Below are 27,244 nucleotides of genomic sequence, written 5' to 3' on the forward strand. Positions count from 1 at the left end.
GATATATATATGTTCACAGAACTTGCAGGCAGAGAGGTGAGGAAATCTGAAACATATTTTAGCAAAAGATATGCTGTAAAGGTATTAACAGAGATTGTACACTATTGGTTGAAAGGAGCATTTTTTATACAACATTAGATTGTTAACGATGCTCACAAAAGTTGCAGTTAGAGATACAAGAGAGGTGGAACAGATTGTGCCAAAAGATATAGTCTAAAGGTATTAACAGAGATTATGCAACGTTGGTTCAAAAGAGCTGTTTTTTAGATAAGATTACATTGTTAACCTTGTTTTGGCTGTTTGCTATCTTTTTCAGGTTCCAGTTGTAGCTTGCGTTTAGCAGAAGATGTTGGTGTGCATGTGGTGTCTGTGGTAGTGATTTCAGAATCTGTCAGCTTTGAAGTTGGTGTTGGCTCTGTCTTGTTGCTTGGAGGTTCAGCAGATTGTTTTTCAGATGTCAAATATGTGATGGATGGACTTGTGAGAGTGCTGATGGATGATTCTTCATGTGGATTAGCTTCAATTGCAGGGACAGATTGTTGGGAGACAGCAACATATGAGGAGAGAAAGAAGCTTGGCAATCCCTGTGGAGTGGAACGGTTGGAGCTGGTCCTTAGTTGGCAGTAGACAGGTTGTGCAAAGAGTCTATCATTGATTGTTTGAATTGGAATTGTTTGTCCCTGCTGAGGAGAATAAGAAAAGAGAGTTTTTTGGATTATTGTATATATTTCTGAAGTACTGTAAAAATTTGTTTGTGTAATTTAGTGATTCTCACAGATGCTATCTGGTCATAGATTTATGTTGCTGTGAGCCCAATTATGTTCTCAGCATAACTGTCTTGAACAAATGCATCCAAATGAGCTGAATCATCAGATATTTGGACAAATAGTCTGGCCCTGTGTTAGAGAATTTTTTAGTGTGTTAGGGATGACAAGTAATATACTAATGTAGACGGAGATGTATAATAGAAAAATGATATGTTAATATATGAAAATGGATAATTGTAGAATTGTGTGTTTATAGAAACATTTTTAGACAGATGGATAGATATATGTATATATAGATATAGAGATATATATATGTGTAAGTGTGATAAATAAGAGGTGTTTTTTGCTGTGAATGGGATAATGACTTACTTGGGGATAGGTTTTGTTTGACTCTTGTTACAATTGTGACATGAGAATTCAAAGTCCATAGGTGCATTGGTGGTACAACCACAGTCGGCACAGCTAGCAATATAGAAGTGTTGGCAAGAATTCGTAATCTGAATTGTTCCTTTTATCCAGAAATCTTTTGGCTGGTCATATATAATTTAAAGTGAGTTTGATACATGTCTATAATGGTAGTATTTGAATATAAAGCAAACTTGATGTTTGGAGTTAAGTTAGTGTATTAGCTTACCAGAATGTATGCACCAAGAATTTGTGAGATCTGTCGAATATCTTTTTCAGGTGGTGGCTTGATCTTTTGGTTTGCCTTTTCGTACAGTTTTTGTGCTTTTATCTTGTCAATGTAGTTCTTGTTTTCTTCAATCCTGTAGCAAGCAGTGGTAGTAATAGTAATATATTTACTGATTTGCATTATTGAGTCATGGTTATATAGAAATGTAAGTAATAGACAAGCAAGTTTGAGTGTGAAAGCATGCATACCATTCTGCCAAGGTGCTGATCTGTGGAAATGGGGGATCAAGGAGTATATTTGTACTTCCTTTGGTCCTGAGAGAGATGCCTGTAAGGATATCAAAGCTGTGTTAGAATATTTGGTTTGTAGGTTTTGTAATATAGAAAGAAATGGTTCTGTTCTGCAAAATGTACCATAAAAGGTGGTTACTATAGGCCTGAGAATCACAACAATTGGGTAGGTATGTGCAATTTGAAGAAGCTGAGCTCCTTCATTGTCAACAAAAGGTTCCCAGAGTGTGAGGATAAGTGGACGCTGTCTGTGAAAGTTAGAGAAATAGAATGAAAGTTTAAATCATTTCCTGTTGATGAATAGGTAAGATAAAGTGTATAAAATCTTGTTTTGCTTACTCTTCATTGACAACAATGAATTCTTGGATAATTGATGGCTTGGCTCCAGCAATCAGTCTTTGAGGTAATGCTTGAATGACAATGCACATGATGTCTGTTGAATGGTTAGTATTAATAAAAATGAAAACAGGACATAAACTAATGATTTATATAAAATAAATGTTAGAAGGGATGTGTTGTGTACTGAGTCTTTGGTCATCTTTGCCTTGATATTGGTCCAGGTCCCAGAATGAAGTGAGTGGAAAATACGTTGGTAATGACATTGGTAAAGGACTTGCAGCTGGTTGTATGAAGGACCTTTTGTCAAAGGTTAGCTGAAGAGGTGTTGTACCCATTTGGTGGCGGGAATCTTGAATTTTGCTGATATATGCACCACCAACGTAGTATGATGTCTGGAGCTTGAATATTTCGCCAATGAAAGCCAGGTCTTGTTGATAGATGATGCCTTGAATCGTGTCATTCTGTGAAATATAAATTGTAGGTTACAGGTATATAGATAGATAATGGAATATAATGTTGTTGTATAATTTATAGCAAACTTAAGTACTGGTTTATTGTATATGTTACAGATATATATGTACCTGATCATCTGCAAATAAGAGCCGTCGGTATGCCTTTGTTCTTGGAGTCGGGTCAAAGATTCTTGTCACTTCTATTACATAAAGTTTGGCAAACCATTGGCGCTGTTTCTCCTGGAAGTCTTTTATTAAAATGCATCTGCTATCCATGACTACAAGGTAGAGCGTGGGAGCGACAATATTATTGAGAAAAGTAAATGGTAATGTGAATGAAATGGGATCTAAAATGTTAATATAAAACGCATAATTTAAGAGAGGAGAATAATATTTGTGTATTATAAGGAGCAAGCGAATAAAGCTAAAGTTAAATGTTAATGATAGAAGCTAAAGAGAGACAGTACTTAAATAACACCAGCAATTGATAGGACTTCATTGTATACTATGTTTCTTGTAGAAACTCTGTCAGTCTGCTCATCTGGAGAGGGCTTAACTAAAACTCTAACATCATTTGCTGTTTTAGCTCTAGATAAAGCAACATACAACTGACCATGACCAAATACTGGTTCCTTTAAGTACAAGCCCACAAAGTCGAGTGTTTGTCCTTGTGCTTTATTAATGGTCATGGCAAAACAAAGTCTGACTGGAAATTGTGTTCTCTTGAAGGGTACTATGTAAATGTTACTGTCAGAACACTGTAATGAGATTTTTGGGATAAAGACTTGCTTTCCGGTATGATTTCCCACAGCAATGAGTGCATGGATAACATTGGGAGCGAAATCAAGACAGATTAGTCGTGTTCCGTTACATAAACCTTCTTTTGGGTTCAGGTTTCTAAGTAATATAATAGGACTATTGACTTTTAGAATGAGTTCATATGGTGGTAGGCTTGGAGGTTCTAATGAATGTAAAAAGTCCTCGTGTTCTGCTTGTTTGGATTGGTCTATAGTTTCATCATAACTTACATATCTCTGTTCTGTACCAGGAAACTTTGTGATCAGGAGGTTGTTTATCTCGTGCACAAATTCATTTTTGGTAGTTAGTATAGCTCTGTTAAGTGTATGCAATGAGTGTGTACCAAATGCTGTGAGGTCAGGAAAGACACTGGTGATCAGAGCAGAAAGTGAAGATTGATCATCAACAAAAGGTATTGTAAGATAGTGTGGCAATGTTATTTTCGAGTCATCAAAGGAAGGTAAAGTTCCATTACCAAGACTCAGAAGAAAATCTGAAAATGGTTTATCTAAATGTGCACGCATGTTTTCAACCAGGCAGAGTTTTTCAAGATGGTTCCAAACATAAGATTTTACCAAGCTGGCAGAAATGTAATCTTCTTTGTACCCTTTGACGACAACAGGTAATGTCTGACGAAAGTCGCCACCAAATACGATAACCTTGCCACCAAATACTGTATCTGAGTCCATTATATCCCTTAGTAGCTTGTCAAAGCACTCAATAGCATATTTTTTGGCCATTGTTGCTTCGTCCCAGATGATGAGCTTGGCTTGTTTGATTAATCTTGCACTGCTACTTTGTTTGTTAACATTACAGCCACTGTCATTATCCTCATGAATTGGAATCTTAAATCGAGAGTGAGCTGTACGTCCTCCTGGAAGAATAGAAGCAGCAACACCGCATGATGCTGTGGCTAATGCGATTTGGCCTTTAGACCTGACAGTTGATAGTAAGGCTTTATATAAGAATGTTTTCCCTGTTCCTCCTGGCCCATCTATAAAAAAAGCTCCTGCTATGTTATTGTCAATTCTATTGATGATTTTATTGTAAGCAGATCGTTGATGATCATTGAGAAGAGCAACTGATGCTGTATCTTCAGCAGAAACTTTGATGTCGAGCTCGGCCTCTATTTCTTGTGTGTCTCTTTGAATGGAAAAAGCATCAGTGTCAGGGACATGTATGTTGAAATCAGCAAGATGTTTGCCCATATATTGCAGGTGAGAGTCAATGAGCTGGAGGACTTTGAGTTTTGTCTGCTCAGGTGATAAAGACTTGTCTCTAGAAATATCTTCAGACAGGTATGGTTCAAATTTCTGCCAAAGCAACATTGGATTAGGAGGTATTACATGGACCAGAATGAGAGCGAACAAATGACGGAGAGTATAAGGCATCTGGAATGATACAGCTTCAAGTAAACATTGTTCTGCACTATCATCAGTCTTTAATAAGCCTAGAATTTCTGCAGCTTCTCTGAAAGTTGAAGCTGTTCTGGAACCAATGTGTTTTAGACTTTCATAAGACATAGGCCCTCTGACATGCATTAGTAACATCCGTAAGTAGTACTTTTCACCTTGAGTTGGATGCACTGCAGTTACTCTTCCAATTGTGCTTCGTCTTTGTCTCGGTTCCCATATTCTGTGGGTTGCATTCCATACAAAATGCTGAGGAAATTCTTTATAAAGACATTTTAGGGCCTGTGCATGTTTATCTACACTGTTCATCCGAAAAAATTCTGTTAGCATAGTTCGTGACATTCGTTCATCCACTGCAAGTCTTTCCAGAATATCATCCTCATTAAAAATCATTGACTGTTCTCCTTCTAAATGCATCTGTAGTGCCATGACAGATGGATTCAAGTTACTGAGGTCAAAAGCAAATATTCGCCATGCTGCTTCTGGTGCACATATCCAACGTCCAGATTGGAAATTTTATATTTCGTCAACTGCTCCATCACTCTCTGCTGCATTGAGCTGATATAGGATCTTTGAGTGTCCTTTGTAGATATATTTGTAAATATATTTAACAGCTTCAATTGTGGAACAAACTTCAACATTGATGTGGCAATCATACTTGGCAAGTAAGTATGGATTGTAGGGAACAACCCAACGATTGTCAAACTGGAAGTGACGAGCTGTGACAGTGTTTCCATCATGACGGCGCATGTATAGAGGATACGAATCCTTGTTATGCCTTGTGAATTCAGCAAACTCCTTTGGATAGGCAAATCTGCATTTTCCATTTTGCTTCATACATGGGCTGTTTTTATTAGCTGTTCCACATGGTCCATGCAACATATGAGCAACCACAACAGAATGGAGGTAAGGGAAAGAAGCTGGATCCGGTAATTCTGCAGATGTAACTCGATCATAAGCTTCAGGTGAGTCCAATTTCCATCCATTTGCAAGGATTATCAAAAAATATGCGTGTGGGAGGCCTCTTTTCTGGAATTCTATAACATACGTGTATGCTGCAACTTTGCCAAAAAGCCCTTTTTTGATAATACCATTTCTGAGCATCTCTAGTTTGGCACGAAATACTCTTGATGTTACATCAGGTCTGTTGTGTGCTTCGTCGCCATTAGATAAATGCTTCTTGATCTCAGGCCAAGCTGGATTACAAGTCATTGTTAAGAATATGTCAGGTTTTCCATACTTTTGAACCAGCGTCATGGCGTCTATGTATCTTCGTTTCATATCTCGAGGGCCTCCAATAAAAGAGGCAGGCAAATATATTCGTTTACCAATGTTTGATGTAGAGGTTTCTCCATTTGAAATGCTGTCTAAAATTCCTTGGTAAACATCTGTTCTGATCTGTCGTTGCCTATTCCGATGAAAATCCAGCCTTGCTGATTCTATCTTGACATATGTATCGATACAGAATTGCTGGAAGAGTCTCCCACAGTGCAGTAATAAGGATTTGTCAATTAGGCGCATTTGAAACTTGTAGCAATAGTATTCACGACAAGAGACAGTGCTCCTTTTTTTCTTTCTTTTCTGCAAAACTGGTGTAAGACAATGAAGTTGTCAAAAGGTATGACAGACTATGTGGATGAGAAAAAGATAGTAGCAAGGACTATACATAAGACATATCATATTTTATTCATTACCTGCATTCTCAGCTCTAATTATTTCCTCTGCAGAAGAACAATGGTCTATATGAATATCATGGCCCTGACATGTCATGAAATCTTGTACAGGCTGCTGATCTTTAAAAATTCTTTGTATGCCTTCATGCCATCCGGTCTCACCTCTCGCAAAAATTAAGGGATACTGTAACGTGTCATAACATCCAAAGTAGTGTTTAATGATTTGTGGTCTACCACTCCTTGGATATACCTGTATATGCTGAGAAGAATCTCCTATATTAAGGTCATTTTCTGTCCATATGGCAGCGACTTGAGAGACTGTTGGAGTGTTATACACACGCTGGTCTAGAGAAGGGTGAGAGTTTAAGAAAACTTTATGGTTATAAATGTCTTCAAAGCTTCTTAAACTGCGAAAAAATGCAGCGTAGGGATTATGATCCAGAATTTGCTGCAGTTGTTCCAGAATAGTTTCTCGGAATTTATCAGAAATGGCCATCCGATTCGCAATTTCATGCTCAGTATCAAAATAGTATAACTGTACATTTGATGGCTTGTAGCCGTCCATTGGAACCAGGGGATTGAGAAAATGGTACATTTGCCCCTGTACTCTGAATGTATAGATTTCTCTGTCTCTCTTATTCAACTCTTTATCAGAATGAACTCCCAGAGACGTGAATGCGAACATATTATTATAGCTTCTGATACATTGGCGAAATTCAATTGCTTCAGGAGTATTAGCAGTGTACAGTTTTGCTAGCTGAGCTGGCATTTCTGTCTCAACTAATTGAATTTCACCAGAAGCACAGCAAAAACCAGGTGGCTCAAGGTAGAAACGTTTAGCACCACAAAAAACACAATCTTGGACAATAGGTAAAACAGAGGGTTGAGTAGGAATCCTATCAATCCGTTGGTTTTTTTTTTTGACCTTTTGTTGATTACCTAAGAATGGGAGACTGTTCAATTAGATGGCGCAGATATAGATAGATTTATTGAGTATTTTAGGCAATAGATAGAGTTTTCGTATGTACCAGCATTTTGTTTTGGCATGTTGCTGGTCATTTGAGAGCTAGGAAACACTGTTTGTTGTTGAACTGGATGTAAAAAGTAAAAGATGGACGAAGGTATTTAGGAAAATTTGCACGAAACAAATATTCAATAGTGGGAGAAGTTATAGCAGTGACAAAGGTATAAATACCTCCATTACTTGGTCCATATATGACATCACAGTAGACATGGTTGTTAGAATATGAACAGGCTGCATTATTGGTGGACAAAGATTCTTAGACAAGACATGAATATAAATTTTTTAAAGAAAATTGGTGTACTGAATGTTTTGTTAGATGAAGTATATATGGACGACTAAAGGAAGTGTCTTACTTGCTGAAGGTATGTCAGATGTTTTGAGGACATGTTCGGATGGCATAGGAAGCGATAGGCTTATGTTTTCTGAAGCATCAGACAGCTGATTCTCAGAAAGTAGCGATACTGGAGTCGATGATACAATATTGTTGCTTTGAAGTTTAGCTGGATTTTTAGTATGAACCATTGGGTCAAGCATAGACGCCCTAGCTTCCCTACGACGGTGATTCTTGTGCAGACACATTTCTTCATACGAAGCATATTTTCGTTTTCGCGGCATGGTCACAAACAAACTATAGGAAAGCGATAAAATGAATAAAAATAATAGTTGCTATAATTGGATAATAAAAAATATGAAGCAGAAGGATGATTATATCGTTTTCATGTGTAAGTTACCAAAACATTATATACATTAGATAAGGATTACATGCATAGGAAAAAAATAATAAGTAAAAGACGTTCGCATGATTCTTAAGAACGGAACTGCGCAGCAAAAGCAAACGTATGATGGAAGAGTTATGGGCAAGAGTCATGTGCATACCAGTTAAGGTGGGAGAAAACTGGTTCGGCTTCGGAGCTTTGAGTGATGAGCAAAAGATAATGGAAAGAAATTGGTTTCTCTTACTGATTTTTAACACCTAGGAAAACGTTGTTGTTTGATGACCTGAGGAAAAATACAAAGAATTATAAGGCGAGAAAAAGATGATATGTAAAAGGAAGAAGTAAATGGCTAACACCTAGACAAATATGCAATAGATAGAATATTCATTGCTGGAACCATGGGTAAGATGATGAAGATGAACATGTAGCAGAACTATAGAACATATAGTAAAGAACAGAATAACAGCACCAAGATGGAAGTCATGGCGAGTGGAGAAGCAAAAACGAAGATGAAGACCAAGGAACACAGAGACGGCTATTGACTGGGTGGCTTTCAGAGAAGGAAAAAGAAACGGAGTGCAAACAGGAGCGGTACAAGAAAGAGCACGTGGAAGTAAACATGTATAAACGGGAGGAAAAAAGCATTAGAGCGAAAAATTCAAAGGGCATGATGCCAACTGTAGGATAGAAAAATTACTGGATAATCGGTAATAGAAAAAGAAAACATATAGAGTACAGAAAACGTATATAGTGGGGTGAAAAAGGATAAATATAAGTGACTGAAAATGGCTACTTGATAGACCGTCACTATCAGTAATTAATGAGCAACATGAAAGGGTGTGCAAGGAATCAGCAATTGAGATTGTTGTACAAAGTTAGACAATTGAGGGAAGGGTCCGTGAAATACACACATGCACAAATGTACCATAAGGGCAAAGATCTAAATATGCACACTAAAGTTATATAATAAAGATGAATATTACAAGAGGAGTAGTCAACTTAATATTCGACAAGGGCAATAGAGTCAATAGGTTCTACTTGTATATATGTGGATTGCATGGATGGAGCACAAAGTTGGGAAGATGGAAACACTGAAGGCTGCAGCGGCAAGACAGATGACAAAGGCACGGTACAGGGTCATTAAAGCGCAATATCTTTGTTGGCCATTATAATAATTATAATATATTAGTTCGTGATTCTAAGAGCACAAGGAATATAGAAGGAGAAAACAAGCAACAAACTATTGCAAGACATATACGGTGGAAAGACCAAAATAGGCCACGAAGTCACGAGAATTACGGCCGAAACCGGGCCATGGATGGACTGTAGCAAATGGGCGTTCCCCCTTTTAGATATTTTAGATACAATTGCCACTTGAAACAAGTTTTTGTATTGTACTTATACTGTTCAACTTTAGTAAGCATTCTAATAATTTAATCTTCTATTAATACAAGAAGCAAAACGACATCCATGGAATAAAAATATCTTCACACACATGAAAAAAAGTAATATGATTTGGACTGCATTGTTACCTAAAACTCAAAAGTAAGGGAGGTCAGGTGAAATTTTGAAAACTTCAAAAGATGTCAGTAAAAGCGTGAGAAACCTCCCTGATGTTTCTGAAATTACCCTTGATAATAAGTGCTGGAAGGATCCAACAAAAACTACGACCCTAGGCCCCACCACCGAGACTATAACACCAAATAAAAAAGCATAAATTACTAAATCCACTACATTCCTCCCACCCACCCACTAGCGCGGCTGCACCTAAGAAGAATAATTGAGAGTCAATCAAATCTCGAGGAAAGTTCCCCATTTTAGCTAATTAACTAACTAAGCTTTGACAGACTATCCATTCCTTTCCTATAGTGCACTTTTCCCTTAATTAATACACGATTCATTCGTTTCCCACAATGCACTTCTCCCATAATTAATACAATTAATTCTATCCTTACTATTTGACTAATACTTGCTCAATCCCAAATTTTTTAAAATTTTTTTATTAATCGTTCAAGGCCTCTTACTTATAATTCATATCTTCTTATTATTTAATCCGATCCTCCTCCATCCTCCGTACTAAATTATTTCTCACATTTTGAAATCTCTAACTTTAAAAAAATAATGATTTAACGGTAATGTTAGTAGATTTGCTTACATAATTGTTCTTTAAAAATTAAAAATTAAATTTAAATTTAATATGAAAAATAAATAAAAATGTAAATATTAGTAAAAGAATGAAAATAAGTTTGAGTTTGATAAGTTGACAGATATTTTAAAAGATTTTAAAATTATAAACACGGTCACTTTTAATAAAATTAGTCCCGACTTGAGGAGCATCCTGGCATCACAGTCAGTCGTCAAACTATAAAATCTGTGTTGAATAGGACGACATCACCGTGATTTTCGCCTCGTCTGCGCTCCGCCCCGCCATCTCTCTCAATTTGTCATTTTCACCTTCTCCTCCCCACAACCTCCACCACCCCCACCCCCTCTCTGTCCTCCAGCTGTATTCTTACGTTAAACTTCACACGGCGCCGTCATTTTCACCGCCGCTCCCTCTGTCTCTTTTGTCACTATTTTCGATAAGGAAGCTTGTAGTGATCTGCGGTTTCTGTTTCTGGTAATTAAGATCAGAACCTTTTGGAGGTTCGGCTGTGGCTAATTTCAGGTGAGCGTTTGTGCAATTTATTTTTATGTTGTATTTTATTTTATGCTGTAAGTAATCTGAAATGATATTTCTTTTGTGATTAGGCAACGTCGTTTGGCATCCCCTTGTGGTCTCTTATTTTTGCTTTGCTGGAGATGAGGTTGTGCAGAGGACCGCTGAATGTTTCGTGAAATTTAAGCAAAGAGCTGGATGTAGGTGTTGTAATTGTATTCTTGATTTATCTCGGGATCTGCGAATTGATTGATCCGAGATTTATATATTTTCTTTGCTTATATTTCAGGTAGCTTAATGTGGTGTTATATAGCTTACCCCCTCCTTGTTCTAAAATCTTTCTCTAATATTTGCGAAATACATGCAAATCCGCAGTACAGGTTGGGCCATTCATTTTTTTCGTTTTATTGTTTTTGCTCCCCCTGAATGTGATATCTTTGTGAGGAAAATTACTTGTGCTTGTGTGGGTGCAAAAATTTGTTATGGTAAATGCTTGTTATTTTTGCTTGGTATGTAGTTGAGAATTATGAGTGTAAGCTTCAGTTTTTTTGTAATTATATTAAAGTGCTAGTACTATTATTTTACTTTGCTGGAACTTTTAGGTATATTCAGGTTGAAAAAACGTTGCTTTTGTCTTGTGTTGTCCTGGTTATCAGGAACAAATATGCTTGCCAAATTATCAGCTTTTCATGGAAGAAATTGTAGAATGTTGATTAGATGCCTTCAGCAGAGGAACTAAACATGCATTCTTGGTATTTTGCTTCTGCCCTAGCTTGATTCTTAAGCACCTCACTTTGGTGTTAGATTTCATAATGAACAACTTAGATTTGCTAGTAATACCTGTGCCTAATGATGTTTGTCAAGGCTTGGGCCATTGGACTACATATACTTCGGCTCTTTCTTTCCTGCCTCTATTGATATGTTGTGTTGCAGCTATGATGATAGGTCATGGCCGTAGAATGTTTTCCTCGTTATATTATAGATTGTAGTCATAGCATTTTGCTAGTAATCACTTGTGCATTTTGATATCCACTTGTCAATTTTGAACCCGTCGTACCATGAGATTTTGTAAATTTGAATTTGTTACATGCTTTCAAGTTTGTTGACCATGCTTCCATTGATTTCTGTTTATTTTCTTTAGTGTCTGTTTGCTGTTTAGATGCTTGAGTTATTAATATCCAATAAGTTTGATTTGAACTCCCAAAAGCAAGAGTCATTGCCTGCCTCTTACCTATTGTTGTGTTAAAGCTTCTACAGGTATTAATATGAAGGAAACTGACAGCAATACATTGAGATGAATTGAAGTCTTCGCATAAACTAGTATTAAGGATGAAAGGAGGCTTTTATGGCTTGAAGGTTGCACAGGTCTCTCTCATCCTCATTGGTTTCGTATGCCTAGCTGTTCTTATGTTGGCATGGACAAAAACTACGTTGCTCACCTCTTTAGATCCACCTGAGAGTGATTTGTCATATTTGACACCAGGTCTGTGTTTTAAATGTGATCCAACATTCAATTTGCTACATTAATTTTTTTTTCTTTGCTCTTTTTGTGATGTTCTCCTTTTCCGGTTTGCAAGTCCTTATCACAATTGTGGAAATTGAAGCACTAAAGAACTAAGTGGAAAGTTGCCTCTCGTTTCTCTTTGTTATACAACCATTTCGACAGGAAAGATGGGGCAGAGGTATAAGAAAACCTCTCTTGCCGAGGAAGAATATACCAGAAAGCTTGTTCTCTTGGTTTTGAAGATGACAAACTAAAATAACATAAAGCATCCTCCCATTTAGTTGAATCCTGGCTGGATTGTTCTATGAAATGGACTTCTAACTTCTCTTTTCACATATGACCAAATGTTAATAGTGTGTTGTTGCCTTGGATGCTTTTTGCCATTGTGATGTATCTTGTTTCTTGGCTTTTCTTCTCAATAATAGAATAGAATTTTGTGGGACATGTAGAACTTGCTTAGTCTGTGTTAGATGTGGAAATGTCTGGAACCGATATATTCTCCTTTGTTCAACTTAGCCTTTTAATATTGTAGAATATAAATGTCAAAAAGTATATATGTCTTTCTGGTAGTCAATATGGCTTACTTCTTGTCTTATACAGATGTCTATCTGTCGACTATATATGTTTTACTGCACCATATTTTCTTTCACATACCAGATAACATCATGTCTGTTTATCTCGTATCCACTACAATTGTTCATTGGTGTTCCATTCTCTCCATTATTAAGTCATCGGCTTCAGGTAATCAGATTCTGGTATTTCTCTTTGTGGTGCAGAAATTCCTTTCAGCATCAGAGAAGCTGCTGGTACAAAAGATGTTTCACAAAATACGAGTAGTCTAAGAGTGGATGAAAAAGACTTTGTTTCACCGCTGAGTTCTAAGGACCTGGAATTCTCTGCCATACAGTCTTCTGCTGAAGATGAACATCATCAATATGTGAATTCTACACAAAGGCAAGGTGGGATATGGAATATAGTCATGTCTACTGTTGGGAGTATGGTACTTTAAAAAATTCGTCATCCCAGCAAGATCAAAATCAACAAACTCATTAGTAACTTTGGCACTAATATATATTTTTGGCTTGTGATTATTCCAAATCAATTTGGCATTTTTCTTTGGAATATAACTACATTTAGTATATGGGTTTTGTTTCATGAGGAACTAATGTTCTCTGACACCTGATGTGTGCAAGCCTTTTCAAATATTTTATTTATCAAAAGAAAAGGAACTTACAAATATGCTTTACTGGTGCACTGAGTGGTGACAGCATGGAGGCACATCATATTTCTGATGTTACACATTTAAGTTCATCTTTTTCACTTTAAATTTGATGTATAGCTAAAAGGATCTCATCAAACACAAACTACTGTACTGAGTCACTGTTTTCTCTATTTCCAGACTGTAACTTTGGAAAAGGTAGATGGGTTATTGATGATGCTCGACCTCTGTATTCTGGATTGGGTTGTAAGCAATGGTTGTCATCTATGTGGGCTTGCCGCATGACTCAGCGCACTGATTTTGAGTACGAGAAATTACGTTGGCGGCCAAAAGATTGTGACATGGAAGATTTCACAGGTCCAAAATTTTTGACAAGGTAAGTCTTATTTTCTCCTCTATGTTCATCATGAATATGTCGAAATTCAGCATTACATATTTTGCTTGCTTGTGCTGCCAACCAAGCCTCAACCTTCCTACTAATTAATTGAATTGAGAGCTGAGCTTGAGTGCCTGTCTGGGAGATTGAATAATCTGGAAATAGCCAAATTCAAACTTGAGCTCGAGCTTGTTTAGCTTAATGAAATAGAAAGGAAATTGCAAATTCTGACTAGATGATGAAAAAGAGAAAACATGTGAATGAAATATTGCATGTTGAAAAAACTAGTTTGACATGTCATCTTGTGTGCCAGAACAATTACTTGTCATCTTGGCTAAGATTGAAGTGCAAGTGTTTAACATAATCAAGATAAAAACATTTCTTCTGTTTTAGGTTCAGTTACCATGCAAATTCTTTCCCCATATCTGATCATATACTGAATCAAAGACTGCCCGATTTTACATCTCTCAAATGTTACATCCAATTTAAATTCAGTCCCCTCATAAAGGAAAAGTGGATCTATTGTTTATGTGTGTTTCAAGGTTTAGCATTTTGAAGACGGAGCTCATCTGTTGACTTATTCTTTTGTGTGTGATACCTTCCATTGCATGCTGTCGTGCACCTCATGCAGTGTGGAAACTTTTATTTGAAGCATGTTTTTGTTGTTCTTTCACGTGATATAATTTCTCCATTCCATGAGCTGGATGATATCTTGTTTGCCTTTTTAATAGTTTACTCTCTCTCTCTCTCTCTCTTCTTAACTTTGGAGTGTGGCTCTTGGTGAATCTTCTCAGGATGGTGAATAAAACTCTGGCTTTTGTTGGGGATTCATTAGGTAGGCAGCAGTTCCAATCTATGATGTGCATGATCACAGGAGGAGAAGAGAGGCCTGATGTTCTTGATGTGGGAAAGGAGTATGGTCTTGTCAAAGCTCGTGGTGCTACACGCCCTGATGGTTGGGCTTATAGGTTCCCGAGTACCAACACTACCGTCCTTTACTATTGGTCTGCAAGTCTCTGTGACTTGGAGCCCCTTAATGTTTCTAATCCGGCGACTGATTTTGCAATGCATCTGGATCGGCCACCAGCATTTCTGAAGCGTTTTATTCATAAGTTTGATGTTCTTGTCCTAAATACAGGACACCATTGGAACAGAGGGAAGCTTAAGGCCAACCGATGGGTCATGCATGTTGGTGGTGTGCCTAACACCAATAGGAAGATTGCTGAGATTGCAGGCGCCAAGAATTTTACTGTGTATAGTATCGTTGGCTGGGTAAATTCACAGCTTCCCAGGTATCCTGGCTTGAGAGCATTCTATCGGTCAATATCACCAAGACATTTCTTTAATGGAGATTGGAATACTGGAGGAACCTGTGACAATACCACTCCTCTGTCTGCTGGAATGGAAGTTGTAGAAGATGAGTCTATTGATCCCCTTGCTGCTGGGGCAGTTAAAGGAACTGGTGTTAAGCTCTTAGACATCACAGCTTTGTCTCAGCTGAGAGATGAGGGTCATATATCTCGGTACAGTATTAAAGCCACACCAGGAGTGCAAGATTGTTTGCACTGGTGCTTACCTGGTGTTCCAGATACATGGAATGAAATTCTTTTTGCACAAATCTGATCCGTTAAAGTTTTGTTCTCAGTGCTGGAAATTGTGTCTGTTATTTGTAATTTGGAAGTTCAAAGAGTCAAGACACCCTGACGAGGAATCTGTAAGTGGATAGTGCTTGCTGTTCAGTCGAGTGGCTCATTTGAAGCCTGCAATCGGGGGCAAAAATTTTTGAAGGGAAGAGTTTCACACGAGAGTCAGAAGGTTTATTGTTCGCTTAATTAGCCTAAACCGCCATTATTTTATTTTGTAATCAGAGTTCACCATTCTAATTAACTAGTAGGATACCCGTTACAGCTAGCAGCAGATGCGTATTCACATTCTTAAAGGTCATTCCTTGTAGTTTTGTCCAAGACTCCGGAATGCAAGTGAAGTGAAGTGCATCTGGATTGCTGATAAGAGGGGAAGCCATATATAGTGTAAGAGGTAGACCCCTAAATTCAAATTGGTTCTGTAATCAGCCGGACAGGCGAACTTTGTAGGTCAATACCATATGGTAGCTGCAATCAAAAGCCGGACTCAATAAGTCTGCTGCTGCCAATTCAGACGCGATGGCCTTTGATAATATTTGGCTGTTTCCGTAATCTGCATTTGATGGATTGGTAGATGCTTTATTCACAGCTTAATGTTGAGATAACAAAGAAGTACTCTCATGTAGTAAGCAGGCAAATGGCAGAGATAAATGAATCGTGCGGTATTGAGGATCAGGCCTAATAAATGGGGCAATTTCCTGGTTATTATTTTTTAAGATTTGCAGAGCTACAAAAGCGCATCACAGTGCCTTTTCAATTGCTTCTGTTTTCCGCAAACTTTTGGTTCACTTGGAGCTAACTCCAAGGATGCAAGTATTACTATGTAATTACCTGAAGTCACAGGTGTTCTCTATATGATCTTCTGACTTCTGAGAGTCAGAGTCCTCACTTTAGCGTAACACGGGGACGATTAGATGGGGGTAGTCGCGACGCTCGAAGACATTGTTGTCGGTGCTTTTCCTGACCTTCATAATTCGTTGAAGCTGATATTGGGAATTGTTACGGCTTAGAAACAAGGAGGAGTCCCACGTGAGAGGTGGGGTAACAAATTCTTAAAAAATTGTTTCGGCTGATGTTGGATTTTACGTCTCACTATCATATCATAGCGTTGAAATCGCTATCGATACTAGCACAATCTTCAAAGAAATCATTATATTATTTCAACGCTATCTATACTAGCACAATCTTCCAAGAAATCATTATTGTTTTTAGTAATTGCTATTATAATAAAATGTTTCCTCGTAATAATGGAGAAATGGGTCTTGGTGCATCGACCATTAAATAAATTTATGTTTTCTTACATTTTTCTCATCTTTGATCAGGGTATTAGTTGTCCAGCCCCGGCACTCGCCAAATGTCCAGTCGGACACTCGGCAAATGTCCAAGAATACAAATCAGTCTGGATAAACTCGGACAGCTAGCCTTCCATGCTGGCATTAACTCACTTATTAAGTTACGTACAACTATTAAACGATCCAGATGCTGGCTTTCATTCGCTTGCTTGCGCTCGTCAACCAGAGGTACATTTACATGCTAATATATTAAAAAAAAAAAAAGAGTTAACTCTAAAAACAAACAAACAAAGCCAACCAAGGAATAAAAGAAATCAAATCAAATCAAACCCCACCAACATAGCCGTTAACGTTTCATCGCTTTCTCCGAGATCCCATTTGAGCAAAACATCTTTTTCATTTCCATCTTCTCTTCACATTTCCGTTCTCTTCCATTTCCTTTTCTCCCCGTTTATAGTTTTGCTTCCACTCCAAAATCTCAGGTTTATCGGGTGGGGCGGCTTAACGATTTTGTTCAAATGGCGGAGGAGTTTGCGAGGGCCGTGGAGGACGGCTTAAGGCTTTCTAAGCGAATCTACTTTGGGAAAGATAGGGCTGTTGCGCCTCCCAAGCCGATCACGCCCATGGACAAGACGCCCCAGCAGATGTATTTGCCCACGGCCGTCATGATTTATGCCGTCATCGGTGACCCGGCTATCGTCGATAACCCTGACGTTCCCAGCTATCAGCCTCACGTGCACGGCAGGTGCGATCCTCCCGCGCTCATTCCGCTCCAGATGAACGGCGTTTCGCTGGAAGTTGATTGCTTTTTGGACACGGCTTTCGTTACCGTTAGCGGCTCCTGGCGAGTGCATTGCGTCATGGGTAGCCGCGGCTGTGATTGTCGTATTGTAATTCCTATGGGTGAACAGGTGAACACAACCCCCCTTTCACAAAAGGAAAAAAAGATGAACTCCTGTTTGATAGAAGTTTTTGAACATGTGTTTTTTTACCCTTGATCACGTGTTACTTGTTTTCATGGGAGGGACGAATCAAGCTGCCCGAGCTCAGCTCAAAAAAAAAAAAAAAAAAAAAATGGCCGGTCTGAGAATTGTATACGTAATCAAACCATTGCGTCTCTTTCAAGTTCAACGTCATAATCTCATAGAGCTTACAGGACGGTAACATGCTAATGTCAAACAAACATAGTTCAACGACTTCAGGAAATGTGCGCCAAGCTTTTAGTCTCCTATGACCATGCAAAAATTGCAATCCTGGTGCTTTCTGTTAAGTTGCATTGCAGAAAGCTTTCCTTGTTTTGATACATACGGCTAATGGATACTGCCTTAAATTGCTCCTTTTTAACTTACTTGAGCATTTAGAAGGACATGACAATTTAAGAATATTGCCTTCTGGGTTGACGAATTGCAACCCAGTTAGTTGTTTGGTTTGACATGCATATAATCTTCATGCTTTTTCAGATTTTACGTGTTGTACTCTCAGAATGTTTTGCTGTTTCACAAGAAGTGAAACAATGATGGTTGTTTGTTCTCAAGTAATAAATTATTTGGCTAACAGGGTTCAATTCTAGGTGTCGAGGTTGAGGTGCCCAAAAAATCATATTCTACTCAATTAATTTCTATGGACGACGAAAGAAATGCAGAGAAGGGAGCCAAAGCTGAAGATGTGTGCTTTTTAAAGCCGCATATCTTCACTCTTACCATACCACAGGTGAACCTATGCGCATTTTGTGATTTTTATTGTTTAATTTTTACCTGTTACCTGTTACGCACAATCTTTATTTTATTTTATTTTATTTTTTCAGGTTGATGGGGGATCAAATCTTTCTGTTAAGGTTAAATGGTCTCAGAAATTATCATATCATGATGGCCAGTTCACCTTGAATATTCCCTTTAGTTTCCCTGACTATGTCACACCTGCTGGAAAGAAAATTTCTAAAAAGGAAAAGATACACCTAAATGTGAATTGTGGTCCAGAAACAGAGGTTTTGTGCAAGACAACCAGCCATCCTCTCAAGGTACAGAATTACTTAGGTTAATTTGTTATTTGATGTAGTTTTGAGCAAACTTTTAACTGACAAAATGAACTGTGGCATCTCTAGGAGCTAAGGCGCCAAGCAGGACAGTTGGGTTTCTCATATGAATCAGAAGTTCTTACATGGTCAAGTTGTGACTTCATCTTTACGTATAATGTAAGGCCCTACCCGCTTTTGTTTATGTAAGTTGCATAGTACTTCATTCTTCTAAAATCAGACATTATGGTGTTTTTGTTTGGGAAGAAGAAGAAAAATGGAAAACAAAATGAAAGCACAGAGCAAAATTATACAACACGAATTCAGCTCTAGATAACTCATCTCTTGCAAATCTCTATCTGTCATTGCAGATTTCTACCAGTCAAATGTATGGTGGTGCGCTTTTACAATCTCCATCACTGTTTGACGTTGATCGACGAGAAGCTTTCTGCTTCTATCTTTTTCCCGGAAACCAGTCTAGAAAGGTTGGTTGAGCACCTTTCCTTTTGGCTTTTTGACATTGAAAGAAATTTTCTTTTGCAATTAACTTCTGAAAGGCAAGAAGAGAACAAAAGAATTTCTTTTAACTATTTTCGGTGTGCCTTCCTTAGACAGTTGGTACATGATCATGCTCATGGTAGTTTATTCTGGATACCAAGAGCACCTTCAGCCCTGTACTGTAAATTTCAAATTAGGCAAATAATTTGATAATTTTCTGTCCCACTTAGCTTATTCTTTTCTTCTCGTATCAAAGTGTTACCTTTGTCTCATGGTTGCTTTCTAATTTGGTCATATGGTCTTTATGGCTACATATGTACATAAATGTTCATGCCAAGATATAAATGATGTACTTTATAAGAGATAAAGATCTTGCTGCAACTTTAAACATGCTTCAGGATGCATCGGAAGTGACCAATCACGAGCAAGAATACTGAATTTTCTTTTCTTTCTGAATTTAACTTTCACTTTCTCTTGATGTTGTCAATAGACGTTAAATGCCTGACAAAGAACTGAAGAACCTGAGAAAAGGGATTCAAAAGTTAACGTGTCATCAATATTGCACGGATACAGTCTAAGACACTTTCTTTAGAATATAAAATGTTTGTGAGTAGCACTACTTACGATCTGACTGGCTTCCACTTGGCTCTTGTCATTATGAGGATGTGCTTGAGTTGTCAGAGTTGTTTACAGAAGCAATGCATTCTTGAAATCCAAATGGTTAGGTCATGAATTGAGTCAAAATGTAAAATCTAAAGCTCAGCTTTTATTTCTATATCCTCTTTTATGGGGTCATCTGGCATTATGTACCCTTAATGTGCTTCTTTGTTTATTACAAAGCAATACGTTGATTGTGTATGAAGTGAAAAAAGTTGTATGTGAAACTACTGAGCATAATAACGTACTTGAAGCTGCAAAGTTTGTTGATTCACTCTTAGTGTTGGCTTTTACCTTAGACACCAGTTAAGAACGTATTTGGTCAGCTTTGACATTTTGACCTGGATTAAAAATTTAATTCCTCTTCTGTTTTTTACTAGCACTGGTTCTCTTCTGTCTTTTGAAAATTACTGTTGGTTGCAATGTAGCCATATTGGTACTTAAAGGAGCAAATACCAGGATGTTTTGTCAAACCACTAGAAGGTTATTCAATCCTATATACATGGTCTTATCTGCTTGCAATCTGTAAAATTATACACATATAGAGCTGTGGAGACTTGTGTAGGCCAAAAGGTTTTTGGAGTACTAGATGGTTAATCCGTAAACATGGTCTTATCTACTGTTAAACTGTAATATCATAGACATATATAGTTGCATAGATATATGTTCAACAAAAGAATCAATAGGTTAAAGAGTTTCCCACACTTTGCTGGACTGATCTGCTCTAGAGAGAGAGTGAGATATGTGAGCTCCATTACATCCTCTGCTTGTTAAGTTTCTTTTACTTTTTGAGAATGCTTAATGAAGTTTTCATTTAAAAATTGGATTGATGTGATCTTCTACTCATATCTCATAGGTCTTCAAGAAAACATTGATATTCGTCATAGACATAAGTGGAAGCATGAGGGGAAAGCCTCTTGATGATACCAAGAATGCTATTCTTTCATCTCTGTCAAAGCTCGACTCTGAGGACCTATTTAATGTAATAGCATTCAATGGTGAAACTTATATATTCTCATCAACACTGGTGCCAGCTACCACAGAAGCTATTGAGAAAGTCACTGAGTGGATTAACATGAATCTTATTGCAGGCGGCAGTACAAATATTTTACTTCCTTTGACTCAGGTCTTAATTCTTTTCTGGCACAAGTATACCTTCACATATTCTGGCAATGTATACATATTCCATCCCTCTAGCTATATCTCTCTCTCTCTCTCTCTCTCTCTCTCTCTTTTTGGGTGTTTCTCTGGAGAATTAGGTTTTATTTGGTTACTATTTATCCATTTGAATGCCGGGTATTCAACATATCTAAATGGGTTCTAGAATATAATTCAATGGAAGAGCATATGTTGTGCATGTAAGTTTAATGTTTCAGTCAACATTAACATTTGGCATAACCAAACTACATGGCGAGATTTTTTGTTTCTAAAACAGAGTACATAAACTAGTTATCTAGACCTCCAAAAAACAGTGTTTGTCTTAACGCTCGAAAAAGGATTGGTCTTTTTTAGGACAATTCTTTGGTGAAATGCTGACATTTTAAAGTTGCTGTGCCAGATCCATAGAAGAATTGCCACGCTTTCTTAACCTATGCTAGTTAGAGATGTTATATAAGAAATTGTTAGAGGAACCTTTAATAATATGATAAGTCAGTAAAGCTTGCTTCATTTGGTTAATTCAGTATTTGAGTCAATTTTGGTTCTATCTCTTTCAGTGTTGTATACATGGTTTTGACAGATTTTTACCCTTTATAGAGATTACAATGGACAGTTTTTCCTTGACTTTTTTCCCCTAACAAAACCACGTTGAGATGGTGAGAGGTTGATGGTGGTGAAGTAATGGCCATGACTTCCTTCAACAAAATAAGCATCATACATACTTGTATGAAGGATAGCTTTCAATAACCTTATTTTGAAAAAGCTTTCAACATAGAATGATCCCTGTAGCACCTTAAGTACCTCTTATCCTGAGATGTGAGAGGTTAAGAGTGATGAAGCAATGGCCATGATTTGACAAAATAAGCATCATAAATACTTGTATAAAACATATATTTCAATAAAGACACTTTAATGAAAAAGCTTTCAACTAAGACTGGATGAGTAATGCAACCACCAAGAGATTCAGGTATTCCTGTACATATTCATCAGTCATTGCAACTTGAAGAATGTCTTCAAAATGTCTTCAAACCTGTTGTGTCAAGGCACAATATTTAAACAGATGACAAATGACCTTCCCATTTGTATAGAAATAGGTTTAGAAGGAGTACTACATCCTTTATCTTTGAGAATATCATCTGGTGACAAAGCTTCACTGAGTAATCTTGACATGAAAATATTTATATATATGTATATATATTTCTTAATGACAATCTTCTATCCCTGACATTCTTTTTAGAGTTTGTATGGTACAAAAACTTAAAGCTTAGATGTGTGTGGTATGGTTGCATGCTGACTCATGGGATTGGTACACAAATGTGCCTATTGGGCTAGTTTTACCTTAAGTTTGTAGAAATCTGAATGTTTGTGTCTACTGTGTCCCCGTGCTTATGAGAAGTTCCTCTTATATCAAATTTCTCTGCTCAGGCAATGGAGATGTTATCTGATACCAAAAGTTCCATTCCTATTATTTTTCTCATCACCGATGGCGCCGTTGAAGATGAGAGACGCATTTGTGATGTTATGAAACGTCGCTTGATGGATAAGAGAAAAATGTTCCCACGAATTTATACATTTGGGATAGGTATGTTTATCTTCGATTATTTGCTTATCACTTGTAGTCTATCAGCTTTAATACAATATCAAGGAGAAAAACACTTGCTTTTCCTTATCCTAACTGCTCAATTCCTCCTCCCGTAAAGGTGTTTCTTAAAACTTGGTCCAATACTGATTTATTTTTTTCCTTGAGAAATCCTTGTCTAGAATACACTAGAAATTGGGTTCCAGTAGCCAAAATGTTGCACGGCCATTGTATTCATACAAGCATTGTTCCAGCAGCATACCTACTTATAGCAATGAAAAGAGGAAAACAGATATGGCTTATTATTAGATATTGACAAGTTAAATTGATTTCTCCAGAATTATTTGTCATTGAGTCATTTAGGAAGTGCATAATTCTTATGCTGCTTGCTTCTTTTTTTATTCATTTTCTTTTGTTGTTCAATTTTAAAGACTGAAGAGAATGGGCATTAACCATGTCAAAGTTCAATTGCAGTTGAAATAAATGAGATGAACAAGGTGGTAGCCCCTAACATGCCTACCATACAAGAGTTCCAGATCAGCGTGTTATGTCCTGAGTGATCAAATTAATTTCAACATTTCCCCCATGGTAGTAAAATGTAAATTGTTTGTCAACACTTATGCTGTTGTGCATATAAGTTAACCAAAAGAAGAAACTGTAATCCTTTGTAGTTGCATTATTTACATTCTATCATCTAATGGTTTGTTACAAATTTTAAGGAGTAACCTCTTCGGTTAATACTTAAGTGATTCCTTTTCCTTCTATGTAATGTGGCTTCTCTCTGTATTCATTGCCTTATGGTGGAGAGTTCTATCTTCCTTTAATCACTGCTCTGGACTTCTATTCAATAGAGAGCTCAAAGTTGTCCTAATTGATGCCTCTAGATTGTTCAGAAAAGAAAAGCACCATATCGAGGTTGCTTTTTAAGAGGGCAAAGTACATGTTTCTGCAAGACACTTTGGAGTTCAATGATTGAATATACATGTAATCCATCAGTGTTTCTCTGGTGGATGAACTACAACCAATTATTCTAACAGATGAGCTTTTATTCGTTTGTTGCCTTCTAATTCCAGACACTTTTCAGGTTCATTCTGTAACCATTATTTCCTTCGGATGCTTGCGATGATTGGCCGTGGCCACCATGATGCTTCTTATGATGCAGGTATGCTTTTTGTTTTGATATTGTCTTAGAAGAAAATTTTCTGCTGAGGGGGAAGGTTTGACAGCAGAGCCTATGAAAATTATGTTGATGGAATAAACTAGTTGTAGTAGAATTTGTGCTTTAAAATGGAAAGGGGAATCACTGTACTTTGTGAGCAGTGACTGAGAATTGGGTTTTGTAGGTTTGGACAGGTCGAATTATCATACTAATGATTTTGTTTCAGGAAGATATACCCTTTTCACAAAATAGACTTTTCTTAAATTAAAAAAAAACACACACACACACACATACTTTTCCATCTATAATCCAGAGACTCGCATTTATTGGCCCCCTGGGTTTAGACAGTTGCCAGGTTTAACTTTACTTGTCCAAAAGACTAACACTTTGTGGCACAGTTAACTAGTGTCTTGAGGTCACTCATTAGACAAACCTAAATAAATTTCAGGCCTCTGTTTTTTAGTAATACACCTTGGTGTTTTATTAGATTCCATCGACGTTCGAATAGAAGGCTTATTTACTAGAGCTTCATCCATCATTCTGGCGAATATTGCCTTGGAGAATGTGGGTGATCTTGATGAATTTGAGGTATGATTGCATCTCCCATGTCTGAATACATCTGGCACCCATTGCTTAATCAATTGATAGGACTACCTGACATCAAATTGATAGGATATCCTGTGTCTGCATATATCTGTCATCCATTAGTTCACTTCAATTTCAAGACAGGTTGTCCTATCAATTGGAGTTCAACCATGTTGTTTAATAAGTTTGTTTATAAACATCATAGGTGTATCCTTCTCGAATTCCAGATCTTTCATCTGTAAGCCCGTTGATAGTATCAGGGAGGTATCAGGGGACATTCCCTGATACCCTTGCAGTTTCAGGAATCTTTGCAGATATAAGCAATTTTTCTGCAGACCTGAAAGTACACCATGCAAAGGACATACCTCTTCACAAGGTGAGACAGACATCTGGTGTGCTACTGTATATAAATGTACCCTTAGTCACCTAGAGATTGTAGCTTAGATTCTCTTTCTATTTTATCCTGTTCTTGAAATTTGTGTTTTTATTTTAAATTTAACATCTTATTTTTACTGGCCTTGTTACTTCAGAACTGTCCAACAAAAAGAAATCCTCGGCTATCAAAAGCAAAAGATCAGTAGTTATAAAATTTTACAAAATTTCTTTACTTTTCTTCTATGAAATTGTTCAGTTTTTCTTAATTTAGACTGGAAGATCTTCAACTGAAGGTCAAGCTTGATATATGTCCATGACATTGGCAAGCATTAATATGTTTGCATGTATTTCTTTTAACAGCCTGTCCAGCCAAAGAGGCCAATGGAAATAGAAAGAGATACTTGAAAATACAAAAAGAAGAGAAGGGAAAATGGTAGTCCTTGTCCTATTAGGGCTAAGAACCTCTTATCTTATAGTGTCATAAGTTGGACAAGCAGCTGAAGTTCTGAGGAAAAAGCAGACCCATAGCGGCTGAAATTCTGAGGGAATGTGCAGGGATCATTCATAGTCTAGATTTGCTTTGCTCATTCTGTGAAAAAGTATGGTAACAAAGAATGTTGAAGGTCTCATTCTGAGATTTGTTTTGTTCTAGTGATATCTATGTTAAAGCTCACCATGTTGTTGTTTGATGGGATGCTAACTTCTGAATTGATTAATCAAGCACCCAAAACTGCTAAGTGCTTTATGGAAAACAATATCAAAGATGGATAATACTTTCAAAACAAATGCGACATGAACAAAAGAGAAGATACGATACTTGGGTTATTATGATAGCAAGTGCCTATTAAATTGAAAGGTGCCAACTCTTCAAGAAGTACCACCTGGATGTTTCATGTAGATAATGCTTTTAGTTTCCTACTATAGTTGATCCCAAGAGTTATGAAGTAATTCTCCACAGTATGTTAGAACTGAAGTATGAAGGGAGTGATATGTCCAAAAGTTCTCTGCTACCCTCTGACAAATTGTTTTATGTCTAGCAGGTACAAGCAAAGCAAGAGATTGAACTACTCACAGCAGAAGCCTGGTTTGCAGAAAATAAGGAGCTTGAGACAAAGGTCATTTCAGTTCTGACATTAGGATTGCATGACCTTCAAATAGGTCCAATGAATTAGCATTGATAGGCTTATAAAATGTTGGGTGCATGTTTGATAAGTGCTGAAAAGGATTTCCACGTTTGCTGACTAAATTCTGAGAGTTGAACCTGCATTTGTAGTTTGTGTGCCGGTTGGTGTACTTATTTACCCAACTTAATTAACACTATGTATGCTAAACCATAGGAGGGTAAAGTGTAATTTATCCATGAATCATAAATCTATTAGGCAGAAAATTAAGTTAGTTGAATATCCTAATTTTGCAAGAACTAGAATTAAGAATTGAAAATTCATAATAGTTGAATAATGGGTGTGTTAATTTGTGTTACTTATAGTTGATTTGAATTGGACTATAAACTAATTGCATATGGGCTAATTACTGGTTCTGTTTATAATATATTATGAGAGAAGTGTAATTAACAAATTGTTGCAAGGAAAGTGCGATGAAATTTTGGCTTATCAAGAATTGATGTAGAAAAGGTTTTGGAAGATATATATATATATTTTTTATCATCATCTGGATTCTTCTGCAAAAATTTCGGGGATTTGGCCTTCTTGCTTATATTTGCTTGCCCAAAAAGAACCTCAGCATTTGAGTTTGCTCAGCAGTTCACCATTATTATCGCGATCTTCCAGTTACTTTTGAGTAGTAAGTCATCACGGAGTTGCTTTTCCTATTCGCAGATTGCAAAATTGAGCCTTCAGAATTCTGTAATTTCTGAGTTCACTCATTTACTCTTGCTTGAGACTGACACGGTGAACAAAAAACAGGTTTATGTTACTCCCAGAAAAGCTTTAAATTACAAGTTTTTTAATTGCTCGACTTCTTTTTTTCATTGCTTTATACTTTCCAATGATGGTAAGTTATCACCTGTTTAATTGGAGCTGATTCTAGCAGGTTCCAAAGAAAGTTGATCCTCAAAGAGCTGAAGATCCAAAGGCTCGGAAAATAATAGTGAAACGGAACCTTGGAGTTGGTTTTGGCAACTTAACGGCTACAGCTGACAATATTCCGCCAGGATCTGATGAAACTAAACCTCCAGAAGCAGCTGAGCTTATAGTAAAGGCAGCATCTAACTGTTGTGGGAAACTCTGCGATTACTGCTGCTGCATGTGCTGTATTAAAGTATGCTCACGGTTGAATGACCAGTGTGCAGTTGTCCTAACGCAACTCTGCGGTTCCTTGGCATGCCTAGGCTGCTACAGTTGTTGTGGTGCATGCTGCCCCGGGCAGGATGGATGAGAACTTATCGCGTCTTGCAATTAACCATCT

The 27,244-nt window shown here is 37.3% G+C and overlaps 5 protein-coding genes across 9 annotated transcripts; 2 read left to right on the plus strand and 3 right to left on the minus strand.

Moving 5' to 3' along the window:
- Nucleotides 1–796: 796 nt before the first annotated feature.
- Nucleotides 797–2,758, minus strand: LOC113773549 (replication protein A 70 kDa DNA-binding subunit B-like). The gene is made up of 8 exons (XM_027318186.1): nt 2,612–2,758; nt 2,215–2,491; nt 2,031–2,124; nt 1,815–1,939; nt 1,650–1,728; nt 1,402–1,534; nt 1,137–1,297; nt 797–896 (listed from the first exon to the last, which is right to left on the minus strand). Exons 1-8 carry the CDS (start codon nt 2,756–2,758, stop codon nt 797–799), a joined length of 1,116 nt encoding a protein of 371 aa, XP_027173987.1.
- A 191-nt stretch (nt 2,759–2,949) lies between these two features.
- LOC113773550 lies at nt 2,950–5,121 on the minus strand. The gene has a single exon (XM_027318187.1). It carries the CDS (start codon nt 5,119–5,121, stop codon nt 2,950–2,952), a length of 2,172 nt encoding a protein of 723 aa, XP_027173988.1.
- Nucleotides 5,122–5,208: 87 nt separating this feature from the next.
- LOC113773551 lies at nt 5,209–8,004 on the minus strand. Its single transcript, XM_027318188.1, has 6 exons — nt 7,743–8,004; nt 7,561–7,620; nt 7,394–7,456; nt 6,616–7,304; nt 6,387–6,450; nt 5,209–6,281 (listed from the first exon to the last, which is right to left on the minus strand). Exons 1-6 carry the CDS (start codon nt 8,002–8,004, stop codon nt 5,209–5,211), a joined length of 2,211 nt encoding a protein of 736 aa, XP_027173989.1.
- A 2,481-nt stretch (nt 8,005–10,485) lies between these two features.
- LOC113775567 (protein trichome birefringence-like 16) lies at nt 10,486–16,041 on the plus strand. 4 transcript variants are annotated; one of them, XM_027320506.1, is made up of 7 exons: nt 10,486–10,773; nt 10,857–10,964; nt 11,054–11,144; nt 12,013–12,247; nt 13,045–13,227; nt 13,668–13,863; nt 14,658–16,041. In XM_027320506.1, exons 4-7 carry the CDS (start codon nt 12,094–12,096, stop codon nt 15,484–15,486), a joined length of 1,362 nt encoding a protein of 453 aa, XP_027176307.1. In that variant the 5' UTR covers nt 10,486–10,773; nt 10,857–10,964; nt 11,054–11,144; nt 12,013–12,093; the 3' UTR covers nt 15,487–16,041. The 4 variants fall into 4 exon arrangements, with proteins under 4 accessions (XP_027176307.1, XP_027176308.1, XP_027176306.1 ...); XM_027320507.1 differs by having other exon boundaries at nt 12,022–12,247; XM_027320505.1 differs by lacking the exon at nt 11,054–11,144.
- Nucleotides 16,042–17,177: 1,136 nt separating this feature from the next.
- On the plus strand, nt 17,178–27,235 carry LOC113776455 (inter-alpha-trypsin inhibitor heavy chain H3). Of its 2 annotated transcripts, none has more exons than XM_027321623.1 (13): nt 17,178–17,709; nt 18,356–18,508; nt 18,603–18,815; nt 18,900–18,989; nt 19,181–19,294; nt 20,821–21,090; nt 22,548–22,704; nt 23,786–23,863; nt 24,348–24,448; nt 24,651–24,821; nt 25,861–25,935; nt 26,656–26,742; nt 26,867–27,235. In XM_027321623.1, exons 1-13 carry the CDS (start codon nt 17,317–17,319, stop codon nt 27,212–27,214), a joined length of 2,250 nt encoding a protein of 749 aa, XP_027177424.1. In that variant the 5' UTR covers nt 17,178–17,316; the 3' UTR covers nt 27,215–27,235. The 2 variants fall into 2 exon arrangements, with proteins under 2 accessions (XP_027177424.1, XP_027177425.1); XM_027321624.1 differs by having other exon boundaries at nt 26,870–27,235.
- Nucleotides 27,236–27,244: the final 9 nt, after the last annotated feature.

Source organism: Coffea eugenioides, chromosome 6, assembly GCF_003713205.1.
Source record: "Coffea eugenioides isolate CCC68of chromosome 6, Ceug_1.0, whole genome shotgun sequence".
Lineage (NCBI taxonomy): Eukaryota > Viridiplantae > Streptophyta > Magnoliopsida > Gentianales > Rubiaceae > Coffea > Coffea eugenioides.

Coding starts and splice junctions, on each gene's coding strand:
- LOC113773550 (XM_027318187.1), bottom strand. CDS start 5,121: ATGGCACTACAGATGCATTTAGAAGGAGAACAGTCAATGATTTTTAAT.
- LOC113773551 (XM_027318188.1), bottom strand. CDS start 8,004: ATGCCGCGAAAACGAAAATATGCTTCGTATGAAGAAATGTGTCTGCAC. Junction 6,451..6,615: donor ATTCTTCTCAGCATATACAG/GTATATCCAAGG, acceptor ATGACATGTCAG/GGCCATGATATTCATATAGA. Junction 6,282..6,386: donor AATTAGAGCTGAGAATGCAG/GTAATGAATAAA, acceptor GTCTTACACCAG/TTTTGCAGAAAAGAAAGAAA.
- LOC113775567 (XM_027320506.1), top strand. CDS start 12,094: ATGAAAGGAGGCTTTTATGGCTTGAAGGTTGCACAGGTCTCTCTCATC. Junction 13,228..13,667: donor GAATTCTACACAAAGGCAAG/GTGGGATATGGA, acceptor CTCTATTTCCAG/ACTGTAACTTTGGAAAAGGT. Junction 13,864..14,657: donor GGTCCAAAATTTTTGACAAG/GTAAGTCTTATT, acceptor GAATCTTCTCAG/GATGGTGAATAAAACTCTGG.
- LOC113776455 (XM_027321623.1), top strand. CDS start 17,317: ATGGCGGAGGAGTTTGCGAGGGCCGTGGAGGACGGCTTAAGGCTTTCT. Junction 19,295..20,820: donor CCGGAAACCAGTCTAGAAAG/GTTGGTTGAGCA, acceptor CATATCTCATAG/GTCTTCAAGAAAACATTGAT. Junction 22,705..23,785: donor AATTTATACATTTGGGATAG/GTATGTTTATCT, acceptor GACACTTTTCAG/GTTCATTCTGTAACCATTAT.
- LOC113773549 (XM_027318186.1), bottom strand. CDS start 2,758: ATGGATAGCAGATGCATTTTAATAAAAGACTTCCAGGAGAAACAGCGC. Junction 2,492..2,611: donor TCTTATTTGCAGATGATCAG/GTACATATATAT, acceptor TATATTTCACAG/AATGACACGATTCAAGGCAT. Junction 1,940..2,030: donor TTCATTGTTGTCAATGAAGA/GTAAGCAAAACA, acceptor TAACTTTCACAG/ACAGCGTCCACTTATCCTCA.